Here is a 20,818-nt window from a genome sequence, read left to right on the forward strand (position 1 = left end):
TGATGAATCACATTTATTAAGGTCTGCAGACCAAAGACCTCAGGGTGCTGCTATAAGCAAAATATTTCTCATGTTTAAACTTTTTGTATATGCATTTATATTTACTGTTTGTCAGCATCACTGCAGTCAAAGTATCCTTTACACATATGCTGTATGCATGCATGCATTAAAACAAAAGCAACAACAAACAAGTAAAACTGCAAAGTTGCAGTACGATGTTTCAGGGGAAAGAACAAAGTCTACAAGGTTAGGATCAGGGAAGCACAAAACTGCTATCCAAAAGTAAATCGAGCCAAAGGGGACTGACCAAATCACACTGACTGTCAGTCAAAGGGCTACTGCTGCAGATGTCGCCGCAAGAGTGAGGTCATCAGAGCATGAAGGTTCACTTTGAAGTTTAGATGGCGAGATAAGTAGCTGGTTTGTAAAATCCTCTCCTGATATACTGTCAGGTGGGCTAACCTGGGGTAATTCAGTGTAACAGACTTCAGTCTGTTCAGGTGGGAGAAATTACCTAGTGGGAAAGCAACAGGATCCACCTGGATAGAAGCAGCATCCCATAACACATGGCTTGAGGATGAGTTGGCTAAAAAAGTGGGGCTGACTTCTGCTGATGTGAAAACACATGTAGTTGGATTCATGAATGAGTTTATCCAGTCATTTTCCACAAATTGAAATGAGGCAGAGAGAAAATTGATCCTGGCACACTGGCAGCATTTGTCCCCAGGGAACAGTTGATTTATCCAACAGTATTGGTGGGGGATGCGCTGTGGTCAGGCTGTCCGCTTCAGGAAGTGTTTGATCCATCGTCGGAGGACCGGTTATTGTGACAGATGGCTGATTTACTTCTTTACAGATGTCTGACAACTTCTTGAGACATGATCTGAAATTTAGCAGTATGTTAAACATAATGTACCAAGAGAGTTTTTTTTATTTTTTAAAACGATACCTTTATTTGACTTCTTGGCAGCTGGGGTTGTCCTCTGTGAGGTATTCTTTTTAAGTCTGATTATTTTTCTTCTTCTTTCTTCAATTTCTTGCCCTCTTGATGTGTTTGAGACCATCAGTTGTGCTGTGAAGAGGTAGAGTTGGTATACAGTAAATAGCCCTATTTGAGTAATGTTCTAATCCATATTATGGCAAGAACGACTCAACTAAGAAAAGAAAACTGACAGTCCATCATTACTTCAAGAAATGAAGGTCAGTCAGTCCAAAAAATTTCTAGAACTTTGAAAGTATCTTCAAGTGCAGTCTTAAAGACCATCAAACGTTATGATGAAACTGGCTCTCATCAGGACCGCCCCAGGAAAGGAAGACCAAGAGTTCCCTCTGTTGCTCAGGATCAGTTCATCAGAGTTAGCAGCCTCAGAAACCACAAGTTAACAGCACCCCAGATAAGAGCCCACCTAAATGCTTCATAGAGTTCAGGTAGCACACACATCTCAACATCAACTGTTCAGAGAAGACTGCATGAATCTGGATTTTATGTTTGAATTGCTGCAATGAAGCCACTTCTAAGGAAGAACAACCAGAGGAAGAGAATGGCTGAATGGACATCAGACCAGAGGGAATCTGTCCTTTGGCCTGAGGAGTCCAAATTTGAGATTTTTGGATCCAAACACCATCGTGTCTTTGTAAGATGCAGAAAAGGTGAGCGGATGGTTCCTACATGTATAATTCCCACCGTGAAGTATGGAGGAGGGAGTGTGATGGTGTGGGGGTGCTTTGCTGGTGATACTGTTGGCGATTTATTCAAAATCCAAGACACACTTAACCATCATGGCTACCACAGCATTCTGCAGCAACATGCCATCCCATCTGGTTTGTACTTAGTGGGACCATCATTTGTTTGACCCCAAACACGCCTCCAGGCTCTGTAAGGGCTATTTGACCAGTAAAGAGGGTGATGGAGTGCCTCCACAATCCCAGCTGAGATGGTTTGGGAAGAGTTGGACCACAGCGTGAAGGCAAAGCAGCCAACAAGTGCTCAGCACCGCAATCTAAAACATATTTTAGTTTGTTTAATACTTTGACGTTTACTACATGATTCCTTATGTGTTCCTTCATAGTCTGGATGGTTTCAGTATTAATTTACAATGTAGGGGGAAAAAAAAAGAAAAACATTGAATGAGAAGGCGTGTCCAAACTTTTGACTGGTGATTTACTTTCAATACAGCTATCAGGATACATTAGACCTACTTTAGACAGAATGCCTGGAGAAAGACTCTCTTTCAGGTAGCTTATATCATTCACAGTGAGCTCTAGTGTGGTTGGTGTCCAACTGACCATTGACAAAGGGCAGAAGATCACACAAGCATTGACAAGATGTTCTGATTTGAAGCCTGAGAACATGTCAGTATGTAGAGTACATAAGCCAGAGTATGAGTGGTGATGTGATACCACACAAGAAGTGGTCAAATAAATGCTTTTGGTTGCTTTGATAGCACAGTGTGGTTTTGAAGTCCAACCACCGTTTGTGTTCCTTGCAGCAGTGAAGAGAAGTCTGGAGCTCACTTTTCTGTGAAGATGAAGGATCACACTTTTCCATGGTAGGCTCATTTTTAAGTTCATCCTCAAACCTGTGGAGGAAAAAAAAAGCTGTGAATGTCATAACACATGGTGATAATGCACTTTTTTTTTTTTTAAACATAAGAGATGAAATTGGCCTTTTTTTCTTACTGTCCAGGTGCTGAAGATTCATATGACTGGAGTATTTGGCTTAAAAATATGAGGTGCAGCCAAAGGTTAACATACATATGATGAGCTGTGAAGGTGCTGCTCTAACAGCTCAAGGAACTCTGCCTTACATCAAGCATCATATAGACTTTCTAACCACAACTGCATATTTACATTTAATGCATTAAAAAGTCTTTAATGCAAGGTGTGGAACTGATATGATAGAACCTAATGAGGAACACCCAAAGGTAAAAAACTAATAGGCTACTTAAAGCCTGGACTAAAGAAACGTAAATCTTTCAGGAAGTCAGAAGTTCTTAATCATATTTACGACCTTTTAGTTGTATAGCTTGATCAGCAAAGATTTTTTGGCAACAATCTTCCAAACTTAGAGGTCAACAAAGTTATGCTTTCAGCTCTTGGACAAAAGCCTCATAGTAATGTAATTCTTGGCATCAGGTTTAATTTTTTTTTTCTTTAAATGCTGATAACCATAAACCAAGAATGTCCAAGACCTTCTTTTAAAGTTATTTACACAAGCTGTTGCCCTATGGAAATATAACGATAATAACTAACTTAAAAAAAACCCAAATTACCCATTAGTTTGTCTTCTGCTCATACTTAAGTTGCATTTATTAGCTTCCGCATTACAGGCGTCCTTAATCAGCCCTTCATACGCTTTCGGGGGCAGGTCTGGAAGAGCAGGTTAATTTCATACATCAGCAACACCTGTGTAAGCTGCTCCAATTAGACGCAACTTTGTTACTACCGCCATACCTGAACGCAAAATGCTGTCTACGTTGTTACCCTGTGTATGTATTCTAAGACTTATTTCCCAACGAAACGTTTGAATGTAATGTTAGAAACTGTTGTCTTCGGCTTTGGGTTATTTAAATGTAATGAATTATGAGGGCAGATGGTTGGTTGGTTAATTCCTTAAAGAACGCTGTAGGTGGGACATTTCTTGATCCGTTTTGTTTTAAAAATGTCTGTAAGGTATACCATCAGGAGGTTAAAGTTGGAAAAGTCACCTTTTTGTTGTTGCTAATACACGTGCGGGCCTGAAGTTAAAAGAAAATAAAACTCTTCTTTTTCTCATTGTGAACTTCATTTAAAAAGAAAAAACTACCGAGGAACAAACAAAATGTGATTTCAGATCTTGAGTATCCAAACAGCGCTGTTAAAGCAGGTCAACAGGAGCGCGCATTTTATCAATACCCGCGTGAACGCGCTCTGGCAGCGGCGTGCACGAGGAAGGCTGACAGTGGAGCGGTCCGGTAAATCACTGCAATGGAAGAGGAGTAGGGGAGGGTGGAGGACACCGGCTACAGCCCTGCCTCCAATCTGCATGTGAGTACACGGCAGAGTAGACACACGGCAGGAAGGCAGAGCACCATCACAGGGCAACAAAGGGACGCATGGTTCATACAAGGCATCCAATAAAGCAAAGATCTGAGACACGTCGCGCTTGCAAGCGTTTGATTACGTCCGTCTTCACCTCAAAGGTAAGAGAGATTGCACAGAAACTACAAGATCCTGCTGACTGCCGTTTCCTCCTTTTTTTTGTATGCTTAAGGTTTACCTTTCAGTCAGCTTTTTAGCCAAAATCCCACAGGAGACTGTTACTGTTTTCTGGATGGTCCACTGCAAATGCATGTGAAATTTAGAAAATTAAATTGAGATACCCCAGAGAGCATGGAATGGGTGTGACATGTTACTTCATAATGTGTCTGAGCAGCAGTTGCAGCATCAAGGCTTGTATCAGTGCTGGAGCAGGATGTATGAGCAGCTAGACTTAAAGGGAACATAATTGGTGTGAGATGTAGGTTCAAATTAAAATGCTTATTCAGATTGTAAGCCTGTTCTCTCCTCATATTATTCAGAGAGTAAAAGCACAGCACGGTGATGGAGCTGGAGCACTTTGATGAGCGGGACAAGGCTCAAAGATACACCCGAAGGGGCTCGAGAGGGAATGGGCTCCCCAGTCCCACTCACAGTGCTCATTGCAGCCTGTACAGAACCAGGACGCTGCAAACACTGAGCTTGGAAAAGAAGGCCAAGAAGATCCGTTTCTACCGCAATGGAGACCGATACTTCAAGGGGATTGTGTATGCCATTTCTCAGGAGAGATTTAGGTCTCTAGAAGCACTCTTGGCTGACCTTACAAGGTGTCTGTCAGATAATGTCAACTTGCCCCAGGGAGTACGGACCATATACACCATTGATGGGTCAACAAGGATCACCAGCATGGACCAGCTGTTGGAAGGTGAGCGGTGTTTTTGGGCAGTTTTTTTTTTTTTTTTTAAAGCTTTGCCCTAGATTTGACACAAAAATGGTTGATGCAGATAAAAATAAAATGCTTAAGTTCTTCTGCCCTGAGGTGCAGGAGCAACCTGTACTTTTTAATATACTGCTTGTGGGCTGAGGCTGAGAAATTCTGTTGTCTTGGTTTTTCTGTAGGGGAGAGCTATGTTTGTGCATCCATAGAGCCCTACAAGATGCTGGACTACACAAAGAATGTAAATCCTAACTGGTTAGTTGGTGTCAAGACTCCCGTGTCTGTCCGTGACCCTTCTTCCCTTGGTAGCGCCAAGGCTGGATCCCCGGAAACCAGGGAGAACAAGGAATTCATTAGGCCCAAACTGGTAACAATTGTCCGCAGTGGAGTAAAACCTCGCAAGGCTGTACGGGTCTTGCTCAACAAGAAGACTGCACACTCCTTTGAGCAAGTCATGACCGACATCACAGATGCCATCAAGCTAGACTCCGGAGTCGTCAAAAGGCTTTACACTGTCGACGGCAAGATGGTAGGTGTTAAGTTTTCTTTCCTCTTGGTGCTTCTGCAAAGTTCTTGTTTGCTCATTTCAAAGACTTTTAGTATTAGCAACACTATATTTCCACATGGGGTTCAAACAGGTAGTGGCTCTGGGAGTCTCGGGTGTCACCAAAAAGCTGCCAGTACAGTGGGATAGATTTTCTTTTCCCAAGTGAACAAGGTTCATCGCTACACCAAAAGGTGTTTGTGTGACTCTGAGTGCTGTCCTTACTCAGAGAAGCATTAAATATACATCTCAGAGCTGCGCCATTCAGGAGGGAGTTAATGGCAAACATTTAAATCTATTTAAAGTTGCATAAATGTCTGATGAACCTCTGTTTGCATTTAGTTTGATCCCACACAGCTGTGTTTGTGCTTGCTGTCAGTGAGGCTAGGTGCAAATGTAACAAACTGTGTTTGAAAAGGTGATTTCACCATCACGTTTACCTATTTCAAACTAAAGCCTCTCAACACCAGATGTGTGTATTTGAAAATCATAGATAAAAGCAAAGCAAGAACAACCATACAGTAATAGCCCTGTACGTAAAGCAACTGCACTCTCTTATCTTAAGCCTCTCCACTACTTAAACCTTTAATTGCTCACAAGCAGGATGCATGGAAGGATGCTTCTGTGGAAGAGAAGTCAAAGTAAACCAGGACGGCATCCTGCCTCCTTGGCCCTCCTTTGTGGATTCAGAGAAGTATTCTGGCATTTCCACACTGAATTCCCATTTGTGGTGCTGTCTTGCATCAGAAGTTTGATTTAGAAGATTACCATGAACCACACTTGGTGCACATTTGCAGGGGGCTTAAAAGATTCAGAGTTTTTCCTCTGACACTGAAGGCGGCCTGGTCTGTTCTTCAGTCGTGTCTCTGAGAATGGCTTCCTTACCCAAAGAGAGAGCCCGTTAGGTTCAGAGTCACCTGGGAATATTTGTAAAATGTATTATGAGAAATAGGTTTCTAGGACTCCATCTCATATTCCTGCTAACAGTAGCGCACTATTAAATGTATACTTACTTAGTGACTTGTTACATGACGGGCAATCTAATCAGCAACTTGACACTTAAATGTAAAGCTTCTTGTGTTCTGTAAATTTGACAGGTGTAGGTGAGTGAGTTTTATATGTGGACTGACATGGGCTCAACCTGTAAAGTGCCAGCTGCACTAACTGTCTAAACATTTCATAGAAATAGTTAGGTCACTCTCTATTAGTATCCTTCAGACTTTTTTTTTTTCGCAGCGATGGTCTCTATGGTGAAATCGTTTCCTGAGCTGGTTGCTAAGGAACAGCCTCTGCGGCAGAGCAGTGCAGTACTGATGTCAGGACTGTAGGTGTATTGTGAGAGGGCTCACAGATGCAGTGCTCGGTCTGCCTGCCTGCCTGCCTTAGTATACGCATGGCGGCAAGATGGAGCACATGGCTAAGGTGTAATCCCAGGATGGGAGCCATTGTGTGATGGTATGTAGAAGGAACAGTTGGGGGATTTTTCATGCCAACAAACAAATCTGCCTTCAGACATTTCGTCTAAGTTATTTTAGTACTGGAGGTCTTTATCAAAAAGCACAATGAAACTGCAGTGTGTTGAAGCCAGATTCCCACCCTGTGGGAAAAAGCAGGAAATTCAGATTTCTTTTTTGTGGTCCTGTTAATCTCCCCAATCCCTCTGCCACTTGTATCTGCTTCTTCAAGGGTTTCGATATCTATGCCTGCCCATTGATAAGTCGCTTGTGTGTTTGGCAGTGTAGCTTTGTGGTATAATTTCTCTGCTTTTGTGCCTTTTTGCACTGTCGTGCCACCAGATGGCTAAATAAGCACCCACTGGCATCAAGCAACCTGTTTTCATGGGTGTTTAACCTTTTCATAAATGACCTGCTTGTTTTTATCTTAGATATCTGCTGACAGTTAGCCAGAATTATTTTCTTTTTATTTTTATATAAATAAATTGTCAGAATTTATTTATATAAAAATAAATGCGTTGTTCAGCCAGTAGTATTTCAGATCCAGATTAAACTGTACTTAAACTGCTGTAACTGATTGTTACATATTTCTAATTTAGTCTGTTGGCTGATTTGCTGCTTTAGATTTATTCATTTTGGACTCATGACTCACGGTTCTATTAGTGGACCAGCTTGGCGGGTGGCTGTGCTCGACGCCTGTGATCCTCCGTACTGCTGAGTCACGCTGTAATGGTGGTCTGCCATGCAACGTGTGTCTAAATGCACACAGCCAATTTAATGTTGTCAGGATGCACTTTGCAAACCTCAGTGGCTGATATGATTAAGGAATTATCCACACTACAGTCTGCTGCAGTGCCTTTAAGGTACAGAGAAAAGTGATGGAGAAATGCACGCCCCATAGATAAGTCCCACTGAGGCATGAAAACATGACTTGGACTGGTGTGACCCCCCCCACCCCCACCCTGATGTTATAGGTCAAATGGAGCAAAGAGTATTTCCAAGACTAAGTCTGAGGGGACTTGCACCATGATGTTCCCATGCCTACTGAAATGGATATGGCTCTGCGCTGTAACTGTATTATGCACACTGCTAATTTCTCTGCATGTTAAAGTCAAAACTTCAAATAGATGTCAGAAGCCACCCGAGGACAGTCTGGCTTCGCATCACTGCATGAAAGCGGAGGCTTACTACTCCATGATAAAACTATTTGTATAAAGATGGGATTAAATGGTCCATTCATACTTAAGAAAATGAGATCCAGAGTGGAAGAGTTTACATTTATGGTGCTCTGTGTACAAGCGAGCAGAAGCTAATAATGTTTTTCCGATTTATTGCTTTAAGTTGACCTTGACTGCCATTTTTTTTTTCTGGCCTTCACAATTAAGAATCGCTCCTCTTCCTCCAGTATTCCTCAAATTTTAGTGAAATTCACACACAGTGAACACCTAATGGGCTTCACCCAAACTGTGCTCAAAGACAAGGCCATATTTGTGGATTTGAGGGTGATAAACTGAATTATGATGGACCGTGAGCCGGATGAGCTATTACGACATTTCATTGTCATTGCAAGCTAGATTGGCTTAGTGGAATTTTCAGTTTGAATACTAAAGATATTCTAGTATGTTGCATTGAATATCATGTGCATTAATTTGTTTATGTAGTTGCAATGAATCCATTTTTAAATATTTAAAATTTTCAGGTGGTGGTGGTGATCATCTGCTGGTTATGTAACAGAATTTTCCATATGACTCGCGTTATTCCAAAAATATTTAGTTGTGATTATGATGTTGGCTCAAAGGCCTTTTGAAAAAATGTTTTTTGTTGCTGCTGCTGTAAAATGTTGCTTCTAAGTATAGAAACTTTTTTTTTAATTTGATTGAAGTGTTGTACGATTAAAGTGTATCATCTGTTTTAATATCTGGTCTGCGCTGCCATATCCTTATCATCCTGCCTTTCCCTTACAAAGGCAGCTATTACTCATCTCTGTTTTTGAAACGGCTGCTGTTAGGTCACATATTTCTGCAGCAGAATCGATTTGAGTATTTATACAACCAACTGCACATAAAGGCAGCTCATGCAAAATGGAACAAGAACCATTCGCTAAATGAGTCACAGCTCTTTCTGGCATGCTCGGTGACTGGCTGCTGCTCTGTCGCCCACTTGAAAAGGAGCTTTAGCGTCCTGGAAAGCTCCACCTGTCCACGGGTGTATTTGTCCTGTTACACGATTGCTCGCCTCACTGTGGTCTGTACTGCGGCTCGGATCAATACGCTTTCTGTAGCGTGCATATATCCATTGTTATTTCTGGATTGAATGTCAGGAGCAGCACTTGTGGAAATCGTAGATAAAACCCCAGCAATCAATACTTCTCCAGGATGCTCCTGGACTGTGAAAAGTATTTTTATGCGAATGGCAGGTCTAATGGAGTTGCTGTGTCACTGAGGCTAGAGGCAAAAGTAATCAATATAAAGCATCACATTCACAGCTGCCTCTGTTTATTAGTTTCATCACAAGTTTGAGGTTTCTAAACCCGAGGTATTTCGGTGGAACTAAAGAACTCTGAAAGAACCGGTAAATGTTAAGAGTATTTTAAGAAAGCAGGGATTAACATTTGGCTCACGGTCTTACATAAAGTAGTCAATATTTTGTATTCATAAACTGGACACTGTTAAGAGGGCGTGCACCATTGATTGAACCTGTCAATGCCCTTTGGTAGCAATCATCAGTTTAAATCAGATTCCACTGTCTCAGTTGAATGATGTCATGGTTTTGCCTTTTACCTTTTTGGGTTTTTCTGATTTTTATTAGAGAACTGTCAGAGAGAGAGAGATTGGGATTCATCAGGAGGATATTTGAATTCTTGACAATGTAGTAACAATATGCTTTGTCATTCTCTCCAAATGAGGCTAATGCTGACACCGTGTTGTCTGCAGCTTGTGCTGTTAAGAGCTCCTAATAGGATCTGACAGTGGGGCTCAAAGTAGCGTTCTCATTGTCTTAAACTAAGCTGTGGTTTTTGTCTGGTCTCCTTGGCAACTGCTGTGTAACTCCTCCCACTGGGATTTCCTTTTAGGAGGAGAGAGAATTGGGGGTAGGAGACATCAGTGATGCAGCAGCAGAGAAAAGGTTCTTGTATTTGATGTTTCTTTTATCATTTGACTGAATGACCTTTGAATGTTTGTAGGTTCTCAAGTCTCGGCAAGTTATTGATAAAGCCAGTGCACCACACCGACAGAGTGTGTGTGTGTGTTAGGGGGGGCTTGAGACCATGAACATTTAAGTGATAACACCACTTTTGAAACATTATGCATTTGTTGGGAAAAACATGCATAATGCATTCGTTCCTCACTGGACTTCTTCAGATCATAGACTGCTCAAAAAAAAAATAAAAAATTAATCTAACACAACTCAAATCTCTGTTTGGGGGGGGGAATCATGCCGGATATCTATACTGATATGGACTGAGTAATGTGCTGGAAACAAAAAGGTGAAAATGAAAATTATCAACCTGCAGAGGCCGAATTCAAAGACACCTGAAAAAGTGAAAACATGATGCAGCAGGCCAGTCGATTTTGCTGAAAGTTCATTGCAGTAACTCAAAATGGTACTCAATAGGTGGTATGGCCCCCACATGTTTTTATGCACTCCTGATAACATCAGTGCATGCTCATAATGATGGATGGCATCCTCGGGGAAACGCCTCCCAGATCTTGATAATCTCTGAGCTCCTCAACAGTTTGAGGTGCAACCTGTCGGCGTCAGACGGACCGAAACATAATGTCACAGAGGTGTTCTGTTGGATTTAGGTCAGGTGAGTGTGGGGGTCAGTCAATGGTTTCAATTCCTTCATCTACCAGGAACTGCCTGCATACTCTTGCCGCATGAGGCCAGGCATTGTCGTACACCGGGAGGAACCCAGGACCCACTGCACCAGTGTAGGGTCTGACAACGGGTCCAAGGATTTAATCTTAATACCTAATGACAGTCAGGGTGCCGTTGTACTCAGGGTGAACCTGCTCTCATTTGTGAAAAGCACAGAGTGCCAATGGTGGACCTGCTAATTCTGGTATTCTATGGCAAATGGCAATCAGGCTCCACAATGCCAGGCAGTGAGCACAGGGCCCTCTAGAGGATGTTGGACCCTCAGGCCACCTTCATGAAGTCTGTTCCTGATTGTTTGGTGGCCTGCTGGAGGTCATTTTGTAGCTATGGAAGTGCTTATCCTGTTCCTCCTTGCACAAAGGAGCAGATCCCGGTCCTGCTGGTGGGTTAAGGACCTTCTGCGGTCCTGTCCAGCTCTTCCAGAGTAACTGCCTGTCTCCTGGAATCTCCTCCATGCTCTTGAGACTGTGCTGGGAGACGCAGCAAACCTTCTGGCAATGGCAAGTATAGATGTGCCATCTTGGAGGAGTTGTCTACTGGTGGGTGGTAGTCCACCTGTAGGGTAAAGCTTAGAGGTGGTTACATTAGCAAACATGTAGTTCTGAACATATGTGAGGTTGTGCTAAGCATGTCTTTGTATTTTACCTCTTATCTGTAATGCTAGAGGCCAGTTACTTAAAAGAGATCAGAGGTCTGACCTTATGGGCAGGAATTAAAGTGGGAACTCTACTTTCTCTTGCGCACTCTTATTAGCAGAAGGGTATGTCTTTATTTATTCATGGCACTACTGTACAACCATTAAGATGAGCTTCTATATTAATGAAAACACCAGCATCCACCCAGCCATACAGTTTCTGTTTGTAGAAAAGCAAAAACATTATAATTTACATTTCAGTTGCTGTTGGATTGAAGGCTGTATGGTTAGCATGTTATTTTAACCAAAGGTCTCTTAGACTGAATAAAGTACGTTGTGGAAATGCTTCATTCTCAGGAACAACCCGATTACTGTGTGTGGCTGTGATTGGCTCCCTGAATGAATGACTGCTGTTCAACATTTTGTAACCTGATTTTACGTCGAATAATCCACAATAATAGAGGGCAATTAACTTAATCTCCCACTAGAGATGATGACTATTTAATGACAGGCAGGCACCATTGTTACAGTCTCCACTGAACAAAATCCAACAGGTTTAAAAGGAGCTTTTTGCTTCCTAATGGGTACCCTGAAGACATTAAGCTGCAGGTAGTCTGCTACAAGGCTAGAAAGAGGTTAATTCCATTATTCATATACTACACACACTGTACCATTAATTTTTTTCCTGCTTATTGACTGACTTATCTTTAATCCAGTAGCCTTTTTTCCCCTCATGAATGCTGATTTCTAATCCGTAAAGTACAGTAGATCTGGACTAGCACATATTTGATATGATCCTCCAAAATGTTATAAATCATAAAATTGATGGGTTTGTTCAAAAATCACTATTACAGCATGTGCTGTATACAAATAAATTGGGCCATATCCTTTGCACAAATTTGACTCATATTGGAGTGTTGCAACAAATCCAAGATGGCGGTGCAGACAGACGCAGCGTTTAAAGTTTAAAAACGTCCATTTTGCAGGTCTGTGATTGAGAAATACACTGGCTTGTTGTTGTTGTTGCCTTGTCTGTTGTTGTATGTATGCATGATTTCAGGATGTTAATACATCTTATTTCAGGATTATGGGTAGTATGATGAGTGTGAACGCGTATCAAACCTGTTGGGCTACAGCTGACAAACATGATCTTTCACAGGTCACCTGCCTTCAGGACTTTTTTGGGGAAGATGATATATTCATTGCTTGTGGCCCCGAAAAGTTCCGCTATCAAGACGACTTCAACTTGGATGAAAGTGGTAAGTGTAGATATGAGGCTCGGATCACTCACTTTCAAGTGTTATGATTATTTTGTGTTGCTATGACTGTCAGTGACTGACAGCACTGTGATGCTAATATACAATAAAATCCAACAGGATGTTTTGAAAATCATGCAAACCCTATATTTAATAGTAATAGTCAATAGAAATATATTTTCTGGATGGTAGCATACTACACGCTGCTCAAATCCTGTGCTGTGGCCCATGCTGTGGATTTCTTTCTGTACCACTGCTTAAGTAACATGTCTTCCGGAGACTTGCAGTAGGTGTGGGAGTAGATTGTGTCTCTTGTTTTAGATTGATCGGCCCAAGATTAAAAACAGAACATTTGAATGATGTGTATAAGCAGAAAGACAGAACCTCAAACTGTCACACTTAAAGCTGATCGTTTAATACTTTGGCAGGATGATGCTGCAGCAGTCCACACCTTTTTGTTTTTCTCGTTTTTCTTTCTTTGCAGAATGCAGGGTGGCAAAGTCTGCATCTTACGGTCGGCTGCCCTCCATACACGGTCGCTCTTCTCCAAGAGGTGGTGGGATGTCCCGCAGGAGCAAGTCTCCCTCATCTACCGGTTCAGGTAAGGGTGTGCATGTGGTGATCTGTTCTTTCACACTGCTTTTTCTTTTCCAGTATATGTAGAAATTGTGCAAAACAAGTACACTTTTGTTTATACCATAATATTTAATCTTTATGCTGAACCAAAAGCTAACGGCACTGCAGGCAGTCAGCTCTCCACACCTCGCTCTGGAAAGTCTCCAAGCCCCTCTCCAACCAGTCCAGCTAGCCTCAGAAGACGACAGGTAAAAAAAAAATTCAAAGTGCTTACACTTTCTACTAAGACCTGAAGTTTTTCTCCAATCTCTATGTGCCTGAATCCTTCATTCAGTTACACCCAGAAAGGCAGAAAGGAATCTGCCTTTCTGGGTTATTGTTATGTGCAGATTCTAAGAGGCTGTAAAGATGATGCTTCTTACCAGGTTACTGTACAGAGAAACCAAATGTGGATAATGAGGGGCTCTTTGCCAAGCTTAAAAATACAAGGAGCTTTAATGATCCAAAATAATTTTACAGGCTGAGATCTTGTCCAGGGGTTCAGTTGGAGTTTAGCATGTGTACCTTTTAGGCTCCTTTGTGTTCACTCTAAACAAAATGAACTTAAACCCACTGGAGAAAACGTGTCGTCTCTGACAGGAACTCAGTGACCCAGTGTCACCAAACCTGCTAGTGAAGCTCTCATAATTAACTTTGCTGGCTAACTAGCAACATTCAGAGCTATCTCATGTATCAAACATAATCTGTACAGCAGCATTGTGTTGTGATTATTGAATATCAAGTCCACATTATCGGTGGTATTCATAATTCTGGCTTGGGTTGGTTTTGTCACTGTGGTGGAGGATGTAACTTTCTGTCACCACATGGTACTGTCACCTTCATGCTGGTAAAAAGGTTTCTGTAAGGGTTTCTCATGCTGGGTTCATTGCCATCTAATCTCGAGCTACACGCTCAAGGCTAGCAGAGTGGAACAAACAGGCTTTGTGTAAGCTGGCTCTAATCACACTTTTACAAGCTTTGCCCTCCCCATGAAGTTTGTGTAAGACAAGTAGATCTGTTTATCTTTTTATTCTCACTCCAGAGCTGTCGCTTCTTTTTATTTTTTAGGGTTCTCAACACAGTGGTTCTTCACTCTCCTTAGCTTCTACCAAGGTATGCAGCTCAATGGATGAAGGAGATGGACCCAGCAGTGAAGGTCAGAAACGGGACAAGACATGAACCACCATGTAGACTACTATATGATGCTTTACCTATTATAGAGCTTTTGTTTGTTTCACAGCTGAGCCAGTGGATGAGTTTTCGTCAGTCCCTGCCTCCATAGCGGAGAGGTACAAAGTGGGGAGGACTTTAGGAGACGGAAACTTTGCCGTGGTCCGAGAGTGCGTGGAGAGATCCACTGGAAGGGAGTATGCTCTGAAGATCATCAGCAAAGATAAGTGCAGGGGAAAGGTGAGCCTGCTCTGCACCTGCCTTTGCACAATCAAATCAACATGTTGTTCATCTGCTGCCAAGTCAGTTTTATTTTGCTCATTGGTCAGCAGGTGGTGCTATATCATTATATATATATATATATATATATATATATATATATATATATATATATATATATATATATATATATATATATATATATATATATATATATATATATATATATATATAAATTAATTAATTAAAAATTATAAATTAAATAACATCAAATGATCCTAGTCAAGCTATCCCTCCTTTTAAAAACAGTGTTTTCTTTATCACCAGGAGCACATGATACAGAGCGAAGTATCGATCCTTCGGCGCGTGAAACATCCCAACATCGTTCTTCTGATTGAGGAAATGGACACTCAAAATGAGCTCTATCTTGTAATGGAGTTAGTTAAGGTACTGCAAAAAATATTCTTACAAAGAAATTCAAACTGAAAGATAACTTGCTTTTGAATTGGTTTTTATCGAAAACATTTTAATGTCTAATGTAGTGTATTTTTTATTTTAATTTTTTGGAGTTATATGGTTTTATACTCAATCAGTGTTAAGAAGAAAATTTTATCTAAAACCATCAGACTGTCACAAATTTAGCAACTGGGCCTCTTTCACATTTCAAACACTCTTTCTGCAGGGGGGTGATCTCTTTGATGCCATTACATCTTCTAACAAGTACACAGAGCGAGATGCCAGTTCTATGCTGTTCAACCTGGCAAGTGCTATCAAGTACCTGCACAGTCTCAATATTGTCCACAGAGACATAAAACCAGAAAATCTGCTGGTAAGTGTGACTGCACAGAGCTTCAGTATGGGAGGGGAACCGGTTTGCATTATAAAATGTCCATTTTCCCTACTGCCCCTGCTCCTTTACCCCCCAAAACACTGTATCCAATATTTCTCACGTTCCCTTTCTGCATCTTGTCCAGGTGTATGAGCACAATGATGGGAGTAAATCACTGAAGTTAGGAGATTTTGGCTTGGCTACTGTCGTCAACGGGCCCCTCTATACCGTGTGTGGCACGCCCACCTATGTGTCACCAGAGATTGTTGCTGAGATGGGGTGAGCCAGTAATGACATTATCTAATGCCATTATTGCGATCAAAAACTGCTGCAGTGTTATTTTTCTGCACTCATGCGAATGTGTTAAGCCTCTTCTATGTGTTGTGTTATATTCAATTATAGATATGGACTAAAGGTTGACATTTGGGCAGCAGGCGTCATCACTTACATACTGCTGTGTGGGTTCCCTCCCTTCCGTGGGTGCGTACTCCTGTATTGGGAGGTTTACTTTAAGAGTTACATTTTAATTACATATGTTTGTTTTTGTTTTTTTTAAAGGTGTGCTTATAGACCAATTTAGCTATAATTTAATTGTATACAGGAGTGGTGAAGACCAGGAGGCACTCTTTGAGCAGATTTTGAGGGGCCAGCTTGAATTTCCTGCACCACACTGGGACAATGTATCAGACTCAGCCAAGGTTTGTGTCTGGAAGCGCTCTCCTGCTGTGATTATGGTCCATGCCGTTACTGTGAAATCCCTCAGTCCCCCTCAATATATTTAGAATTCTTATGTCTAACAAATCTCTGTTCAGGCTCTGATCACTGGGATGCTGCAGGTAGAGGTGGATAAAAGATATTCAGCTGTACAAGTCCTCGATCACCCCTGGGTCAATGTAAGTTTGAAGGCAGTCCTTTTCCCCAGAACCACCTCTATCAATAGTGGCGCTGAGTTGCTGAAGTGTGGCTCTTTATATTTATCAGGATGATGGCGTATCAGAGAGAGAACACCAGCTGCCAGTGGCTGGGAAAATCAAGAAGCACTTTAACACCAGAGTCAAGGTCAACAGCACTACAGCTGGAGTGTCAGTGATCACAGTAAGCACCACTCTGCACCCTCCGCCCACCCCCACAGACACTGCATGTAGCTGTGCATCAGTAGATTACATCTGGGCTTTCTGCTTATGGACATGCTTTAGCCATGATGAACTTCTGAGCTTTGCGCTATAATTTCCCTCATGCAACTCCCGCTTAGCTCACACCTGCAGAAGCTTTTTGGCTTTATGCTTTCTGTGTCATTTTAAGTTGGCACTTAAACTGCTGCTTTTGTGAAACAATTTCCCTTTTGTTTTTAATTTTGTTTTTTTTAAAATCTGCAACCTCCCCGCTTTTCTCCATCAGTCATCGGTTCATCCATCTGCGTCTTGCTGCCAGGTCTTCCTCTGTTTGGCCTCTCATCCTACTTTTAGCTGGACTGTCAGCACTTTCATTAGAAGACCTTAAAAATAACATAGGTGTGACCTGCTATTACCAGGTTTTAGGAGAAAACATTTTTAAATAGTTGCAAAGATAAGCTGGCTCTGAAAGAGAACTTGTATTCAAAGTCAGAAACTGTTATTTGGGAGGATCGGTTGCATTGCTCTACATCTCCTGTATGTAGCCTTTTATTCATTTTACTGATTTTTGAACCTAAACCAGCCATCAGTGACATGGCATCTTTCTGCTAGTATTTTCAATAACAACAGGAGTGTAGACTTGTGCACCTAATCCGGTCAGTGATGCTTTGAGTTCGTGGTGATCCTCTGAGTTGCGCTCATCTCTCTCTGCTCAGCCGGACCAGGACTTAACCATGAAGAAGTCAGGGTCTTTGGACCACTACCAGCATCCGTTGTACTGGATAAGGTATGACACAGCATAGTGCTTAAATAAAGTGAGTGCTTCATGGCAAAGTGCTGGCAGTCTCCATTTCCCATCTCCCAAGGGTTTGACACATTGCCCATCAGTTTTCATGCCTCCTCATATCCTTCATTTTATCAGCTTACGTCATCTCATTAGGGCTGTGGCAGCTACTTGTGCAGTTGCTATCTACTTGTCTATCCTAATTTTGATTTGCCACAAGATGAAGTCATAATTTTTCTCTCGCATGGAGAGAAAACCTGTACGGCAAATGCAGCTTTTCACATGCATGACAACACTCGCTCATCTAAAATTTACCACGCGCCTCAGTTCACTCGTCATTGCTGTGGTCCTGTAGAGAAGCTAACAACTGCTGCTGTGTCACCCTCTCTCAGACCACGCCACTTGATAAAGAGAAGCAAGTTTTCCGACGAAGACGCCACCAGGATGTAAAGGCCCGCCTCCCTCATGGTATCGGTGCCAGTCCCTCCCACAGTGCTAACCGTGGCCTCCCCACCGCTGAGGTCACCTCTGAGTCTGAAGACTATTCCCCAAGTTCGGCTGACACTGTCCGTTCACCCACTTCTCCATTCTAAAAGCCTTCCTGAAGTGACGGCGCCGTCCACCCCCCTGTGGGAAAAGAGGGAGAGGGTTGGATGGGTGTAGTCTGCTGACTCAGACATTCACAGACTGAATAATTATCTTTACCTATTTTGTGCCCTGAACCCCCCCCCCCCCGTAATGTTACCTTTTATTTAAATTCAAAAATGCATTTAGGGGAGAAGTTTAGTCTCTGTATCACAAAACCCACCTTAAGAGCATGCAATCATGTCTTAAGAGGCTTATAGCTCATTTCCAGGTTTATATTTTTATGCCCCAGCTCAAATGGCACATCTTTGGATCACTTACAGTTCAAAATCAAAGCAGCCCCTCAGTTCACCCAGTGAAACAGGTTGTTTTTGCTAATGTCTCTTCAAGGCCCGCCTCCCAATGAGCTCACTCTGTCCTAATTGGCCAACTTCCAGATGCTGGCCTCCCCTCTGTACAGACTTGTGCTGGCTCTTGGGCTCCAGAGCTACAAAAACAAACATCATTATTCAGGTTTCATAGTTTTTTCTGTTTCCCCTAAACGTAAAGTACGCCAAAAAAAAAAAAGTTTTTTTTCTGGAGCCTGAACAACTCACTGACTAAGGTAGAAGAACAGATGTCCACTAGTGGGCATTTAAGTAGAGAAACAGAGGTAACAATAAGAAGGCTGATTTTTAAGCAGTTATTGGATAGGCTTCTGTCAGGCTTCTGTCATGGCATGTATGCCCCCCAGCCAGCAATCTGTTTAGGTCTTTTTTCAGCTCAGTGAACACTGTTTCATTGTAGTACTTTGGAGCCCTCTGCTGGTTAATACTGTATCCTGCAGGAAGACATTGTTAGTGTAAGCGTCAATGCAAAACCGTAGCTTCTAAATATCCAGTTAGATGCAGTACATGATCGGTGCATATCTGACTCTAAATCATATTAGCAGTATCAGTCAACCTTCTGTTGTACTGTATGACATACAGTATAACTTTGTGCTGTAGTACTTGAAGTTGTGGTGCATAAACCATCGATGCATTAATTTGAAAGTGAAAAGACATGCTGCTAAATATAATTATTTCCTGGACCTAACCGAGTGAGGACAGTTTCTGTCCCACCACCAAGTAGCTTCTCAACGAGAAAATGGACCAGTGATGTTTGACTCGTGTGCTCGAGGATAATTTCTAAGACCGTTCTGTTACACGTCTGAGTGTGATTGTAATCCGGCTGTGGTACATTTGAATGTCAGTGCTGCAGTTGGTGGTAGGTGCATGTTTTAAGGCCTTGTCTTGGCACATTTAGATTTAAGTGCAATTAGGTGCACTGCCCAAGAGCACAGTATCAAATCCTGTATATGTCCTTCGTAATGCTCGCGGATGTGAGAATGTGCTGCTGGGATTATTGGAAGGTGACACACTTCTATCAGATGAGGGCAGCTGGTGCAGCACTGATAATTTTCACACACTGAAATAGGAACCAAGTTAGTAAATGTTACTAAACACAGCAGTGCTTCCAGTAAAACACATTATTTTCACATTTCTTAAGTCGGTGAATTTGTTGAATGTTTCTTTCAATGATCTGATCAAACATGACTGAGGAGTTTAGGTCACAAGACTCTGTGTGCTTTATGTCTAATTACTTCATGCATCGGCTCACCGAGGACGAAATATTCATGGATGTGAATGTCTTTCCTTCATCATAAACTGTAATCTGCATGTGTGCTAATATGCATCCCGAATCAGTTGTTCCGGTCTTCTGCTGTTTAATATACGCCTGTCAGATATAAAACCTTTCCTCCAATCATTATACTTGTTGTCTAGATGAATGGACTCTGGTAAAAGCAGACTGTAGTCGTACCACAGCTAAGATTTGTATATACTTAGTTTAACAGGAGTGTAACGTCACACCGCTGACTTTGTTGTAAAAGGGCTTTTATGTTTTCGATTAGAAGGAATTGAACCCAAAAAGCACAAGAAAAGGAAGTTGTGAGTTTTGGGGAATGTACCTCATCATCATCATCAAAAGATTATGTAATGTTTACATACAGTTTTTACCAACTGTACTGAAATAGCAAAACTGGGAATGCCATTATTTTGGAGGGGATGGAGTTGTGTTGTTTACCCATATTCCACTGACGTAAGGATGCTGTAAAACAATCTGAGAACGAACAAAAACGGGGAAAAAATTCTGCAATTAAAAAAAAAAAAAAAAAATTCCAACAATGTACTCTGCACAGAAACCAAACCTGAGAATAAAACTGATTTAATTTGTGAGTCAGTGACTTCTTAAAACACCAGATGGCAGTATGACCAAACACATCCAGCGACTCATTTATAGCATTTAGTGCGCTATTGTTATACACACCTTTTATTATGCATTAATCACATGCATGGTTAAAATCTCAAGAACTACTCTGAGGGGGCGACACTGGTGTATTTAATCAGTTTTATTAAAAACGGCAACAAAAAAATGAAATGACTAACATACAGTTGCCAGTTTTGACCTAATTGCTTCAGATCCAGACCTCATAAAACATTTGCAGAAACATTTTACGATGTAAAATCAAAACAAAATATACTGCGTGAAATCAAAATGAACCGCTTCATTCCAGCATATAATTAATGATATGTGTTTATTCACAATAATGACAATTTCACAGGAAAGGAAACCCAGTGCTTTCAGAACATGCAAAATATTCAGCTTTGGGTAGGTTTGTGTTTTGTAGCACCTGTTTACAAAAAAAAATACCTGCTAACTCCATCAGTTTGCATATTTTGGTTCATTTAAATTGACGGCTC

General features: G+C 41.6%; 1 protein-coding gene across 2 annotated transcripts; it reads left to right on the forward strand.

The window, feature by feature from the left end:
* The first annotated feature begins 3,898 nt into the window (after positions 1 to 3,898).
* LOC115790692 (serine/threonine-protein kinase DCLK1-like) lies at positions 3,899 to 20,267 on the forward strand. Of its 2 annotated transcripts, XM_030744585.1 has the most exons (17): positions 3,899 to 4,181; positions 4,560 to 4,942; positions 5,137 to 5,483; positions 12,628 to 12,727; positions 13,209 to 13,325; positions 13,454 to 13,548; positions 14,408 to 14,495; positions 14,580 to 14,749; positions 15,056 to 15,175; positions 15,411 to 15,557; positions 15,703 to 15,836; positions 15,960 to 16,037; positions 16,159 to 16,255; positions 16,370 to 16,450; positions 16,539 to 16,652; positions 17,386 to 17,456; positions 17,846 to 18,018. In XM_030744585.1, exons 2-17 carry the CDS (start codon positions 4,582 to 4,584, stop codon positions 17,901 to 17,903), a joined length of 2,178 nt encoding a protein of 725 aa, XP_030600445.1. In that variant the 5' UTR covers positions 3,899 to 4,181; positions 4,560 to 4,581; the 3' UTR covers positions 17,904 to 18,018. The 2 variants fall into 2 exon arrangements, with proteins under 2 accessions (XP_030600445.1, XP_030600444.1); XM_030744584.1 differs by lacking the exon at positions 17,386 to 17,456 and having other exon boundaries at positions 17,846 to 20,267.
* Positions 20,268 to 20,818: the final 551 nt, after the last annotated feature.

This window comes from Archocentrus centrarchus, chromosome 13 (genome assembly GCF_007364275.1).
Source record: "Archocentrus centrarchus isolate MPI-CPG fArcCen1 chromosome 13, fArcCen1, whole genome shotgun sequence".
Classification (NCBI taxonomy): domain Eukaryota; kingdom Metazoa; phylum Chordata; class Actinopteri; order Cichliformes; family Cichlidae; genus Archocentrus; species Archocentrus centrarchus.

What these genes read in the sequence shown, in the direction of transcription:
- LOC115790692 (XM_030744584.1), top strand. Translation starts at nt 4,582, where the DNA reads ATGGAGCTGGAGCACTTTGATGAGCGGGACAAGGCTCAAAGATACACC. An exon ending in GAGATTGTTGCTGAGATGGG is followed by an intron (nt 15,837 to 15,959) that starts GTGAGCCAGTAA and finishes ATTCAATTATAG; the next exon opens with ATATGGACTAAAGGTTGACA. An exon ending in GGGTTCCCTCCCTTCCGTGG is followed by an intron (nt 16,038 to 16,158) that starts GTGCGTACTCCT and finishes AATTGTATACAG; the next exon opens with GAGTGGTGAAGACCAGGAGG.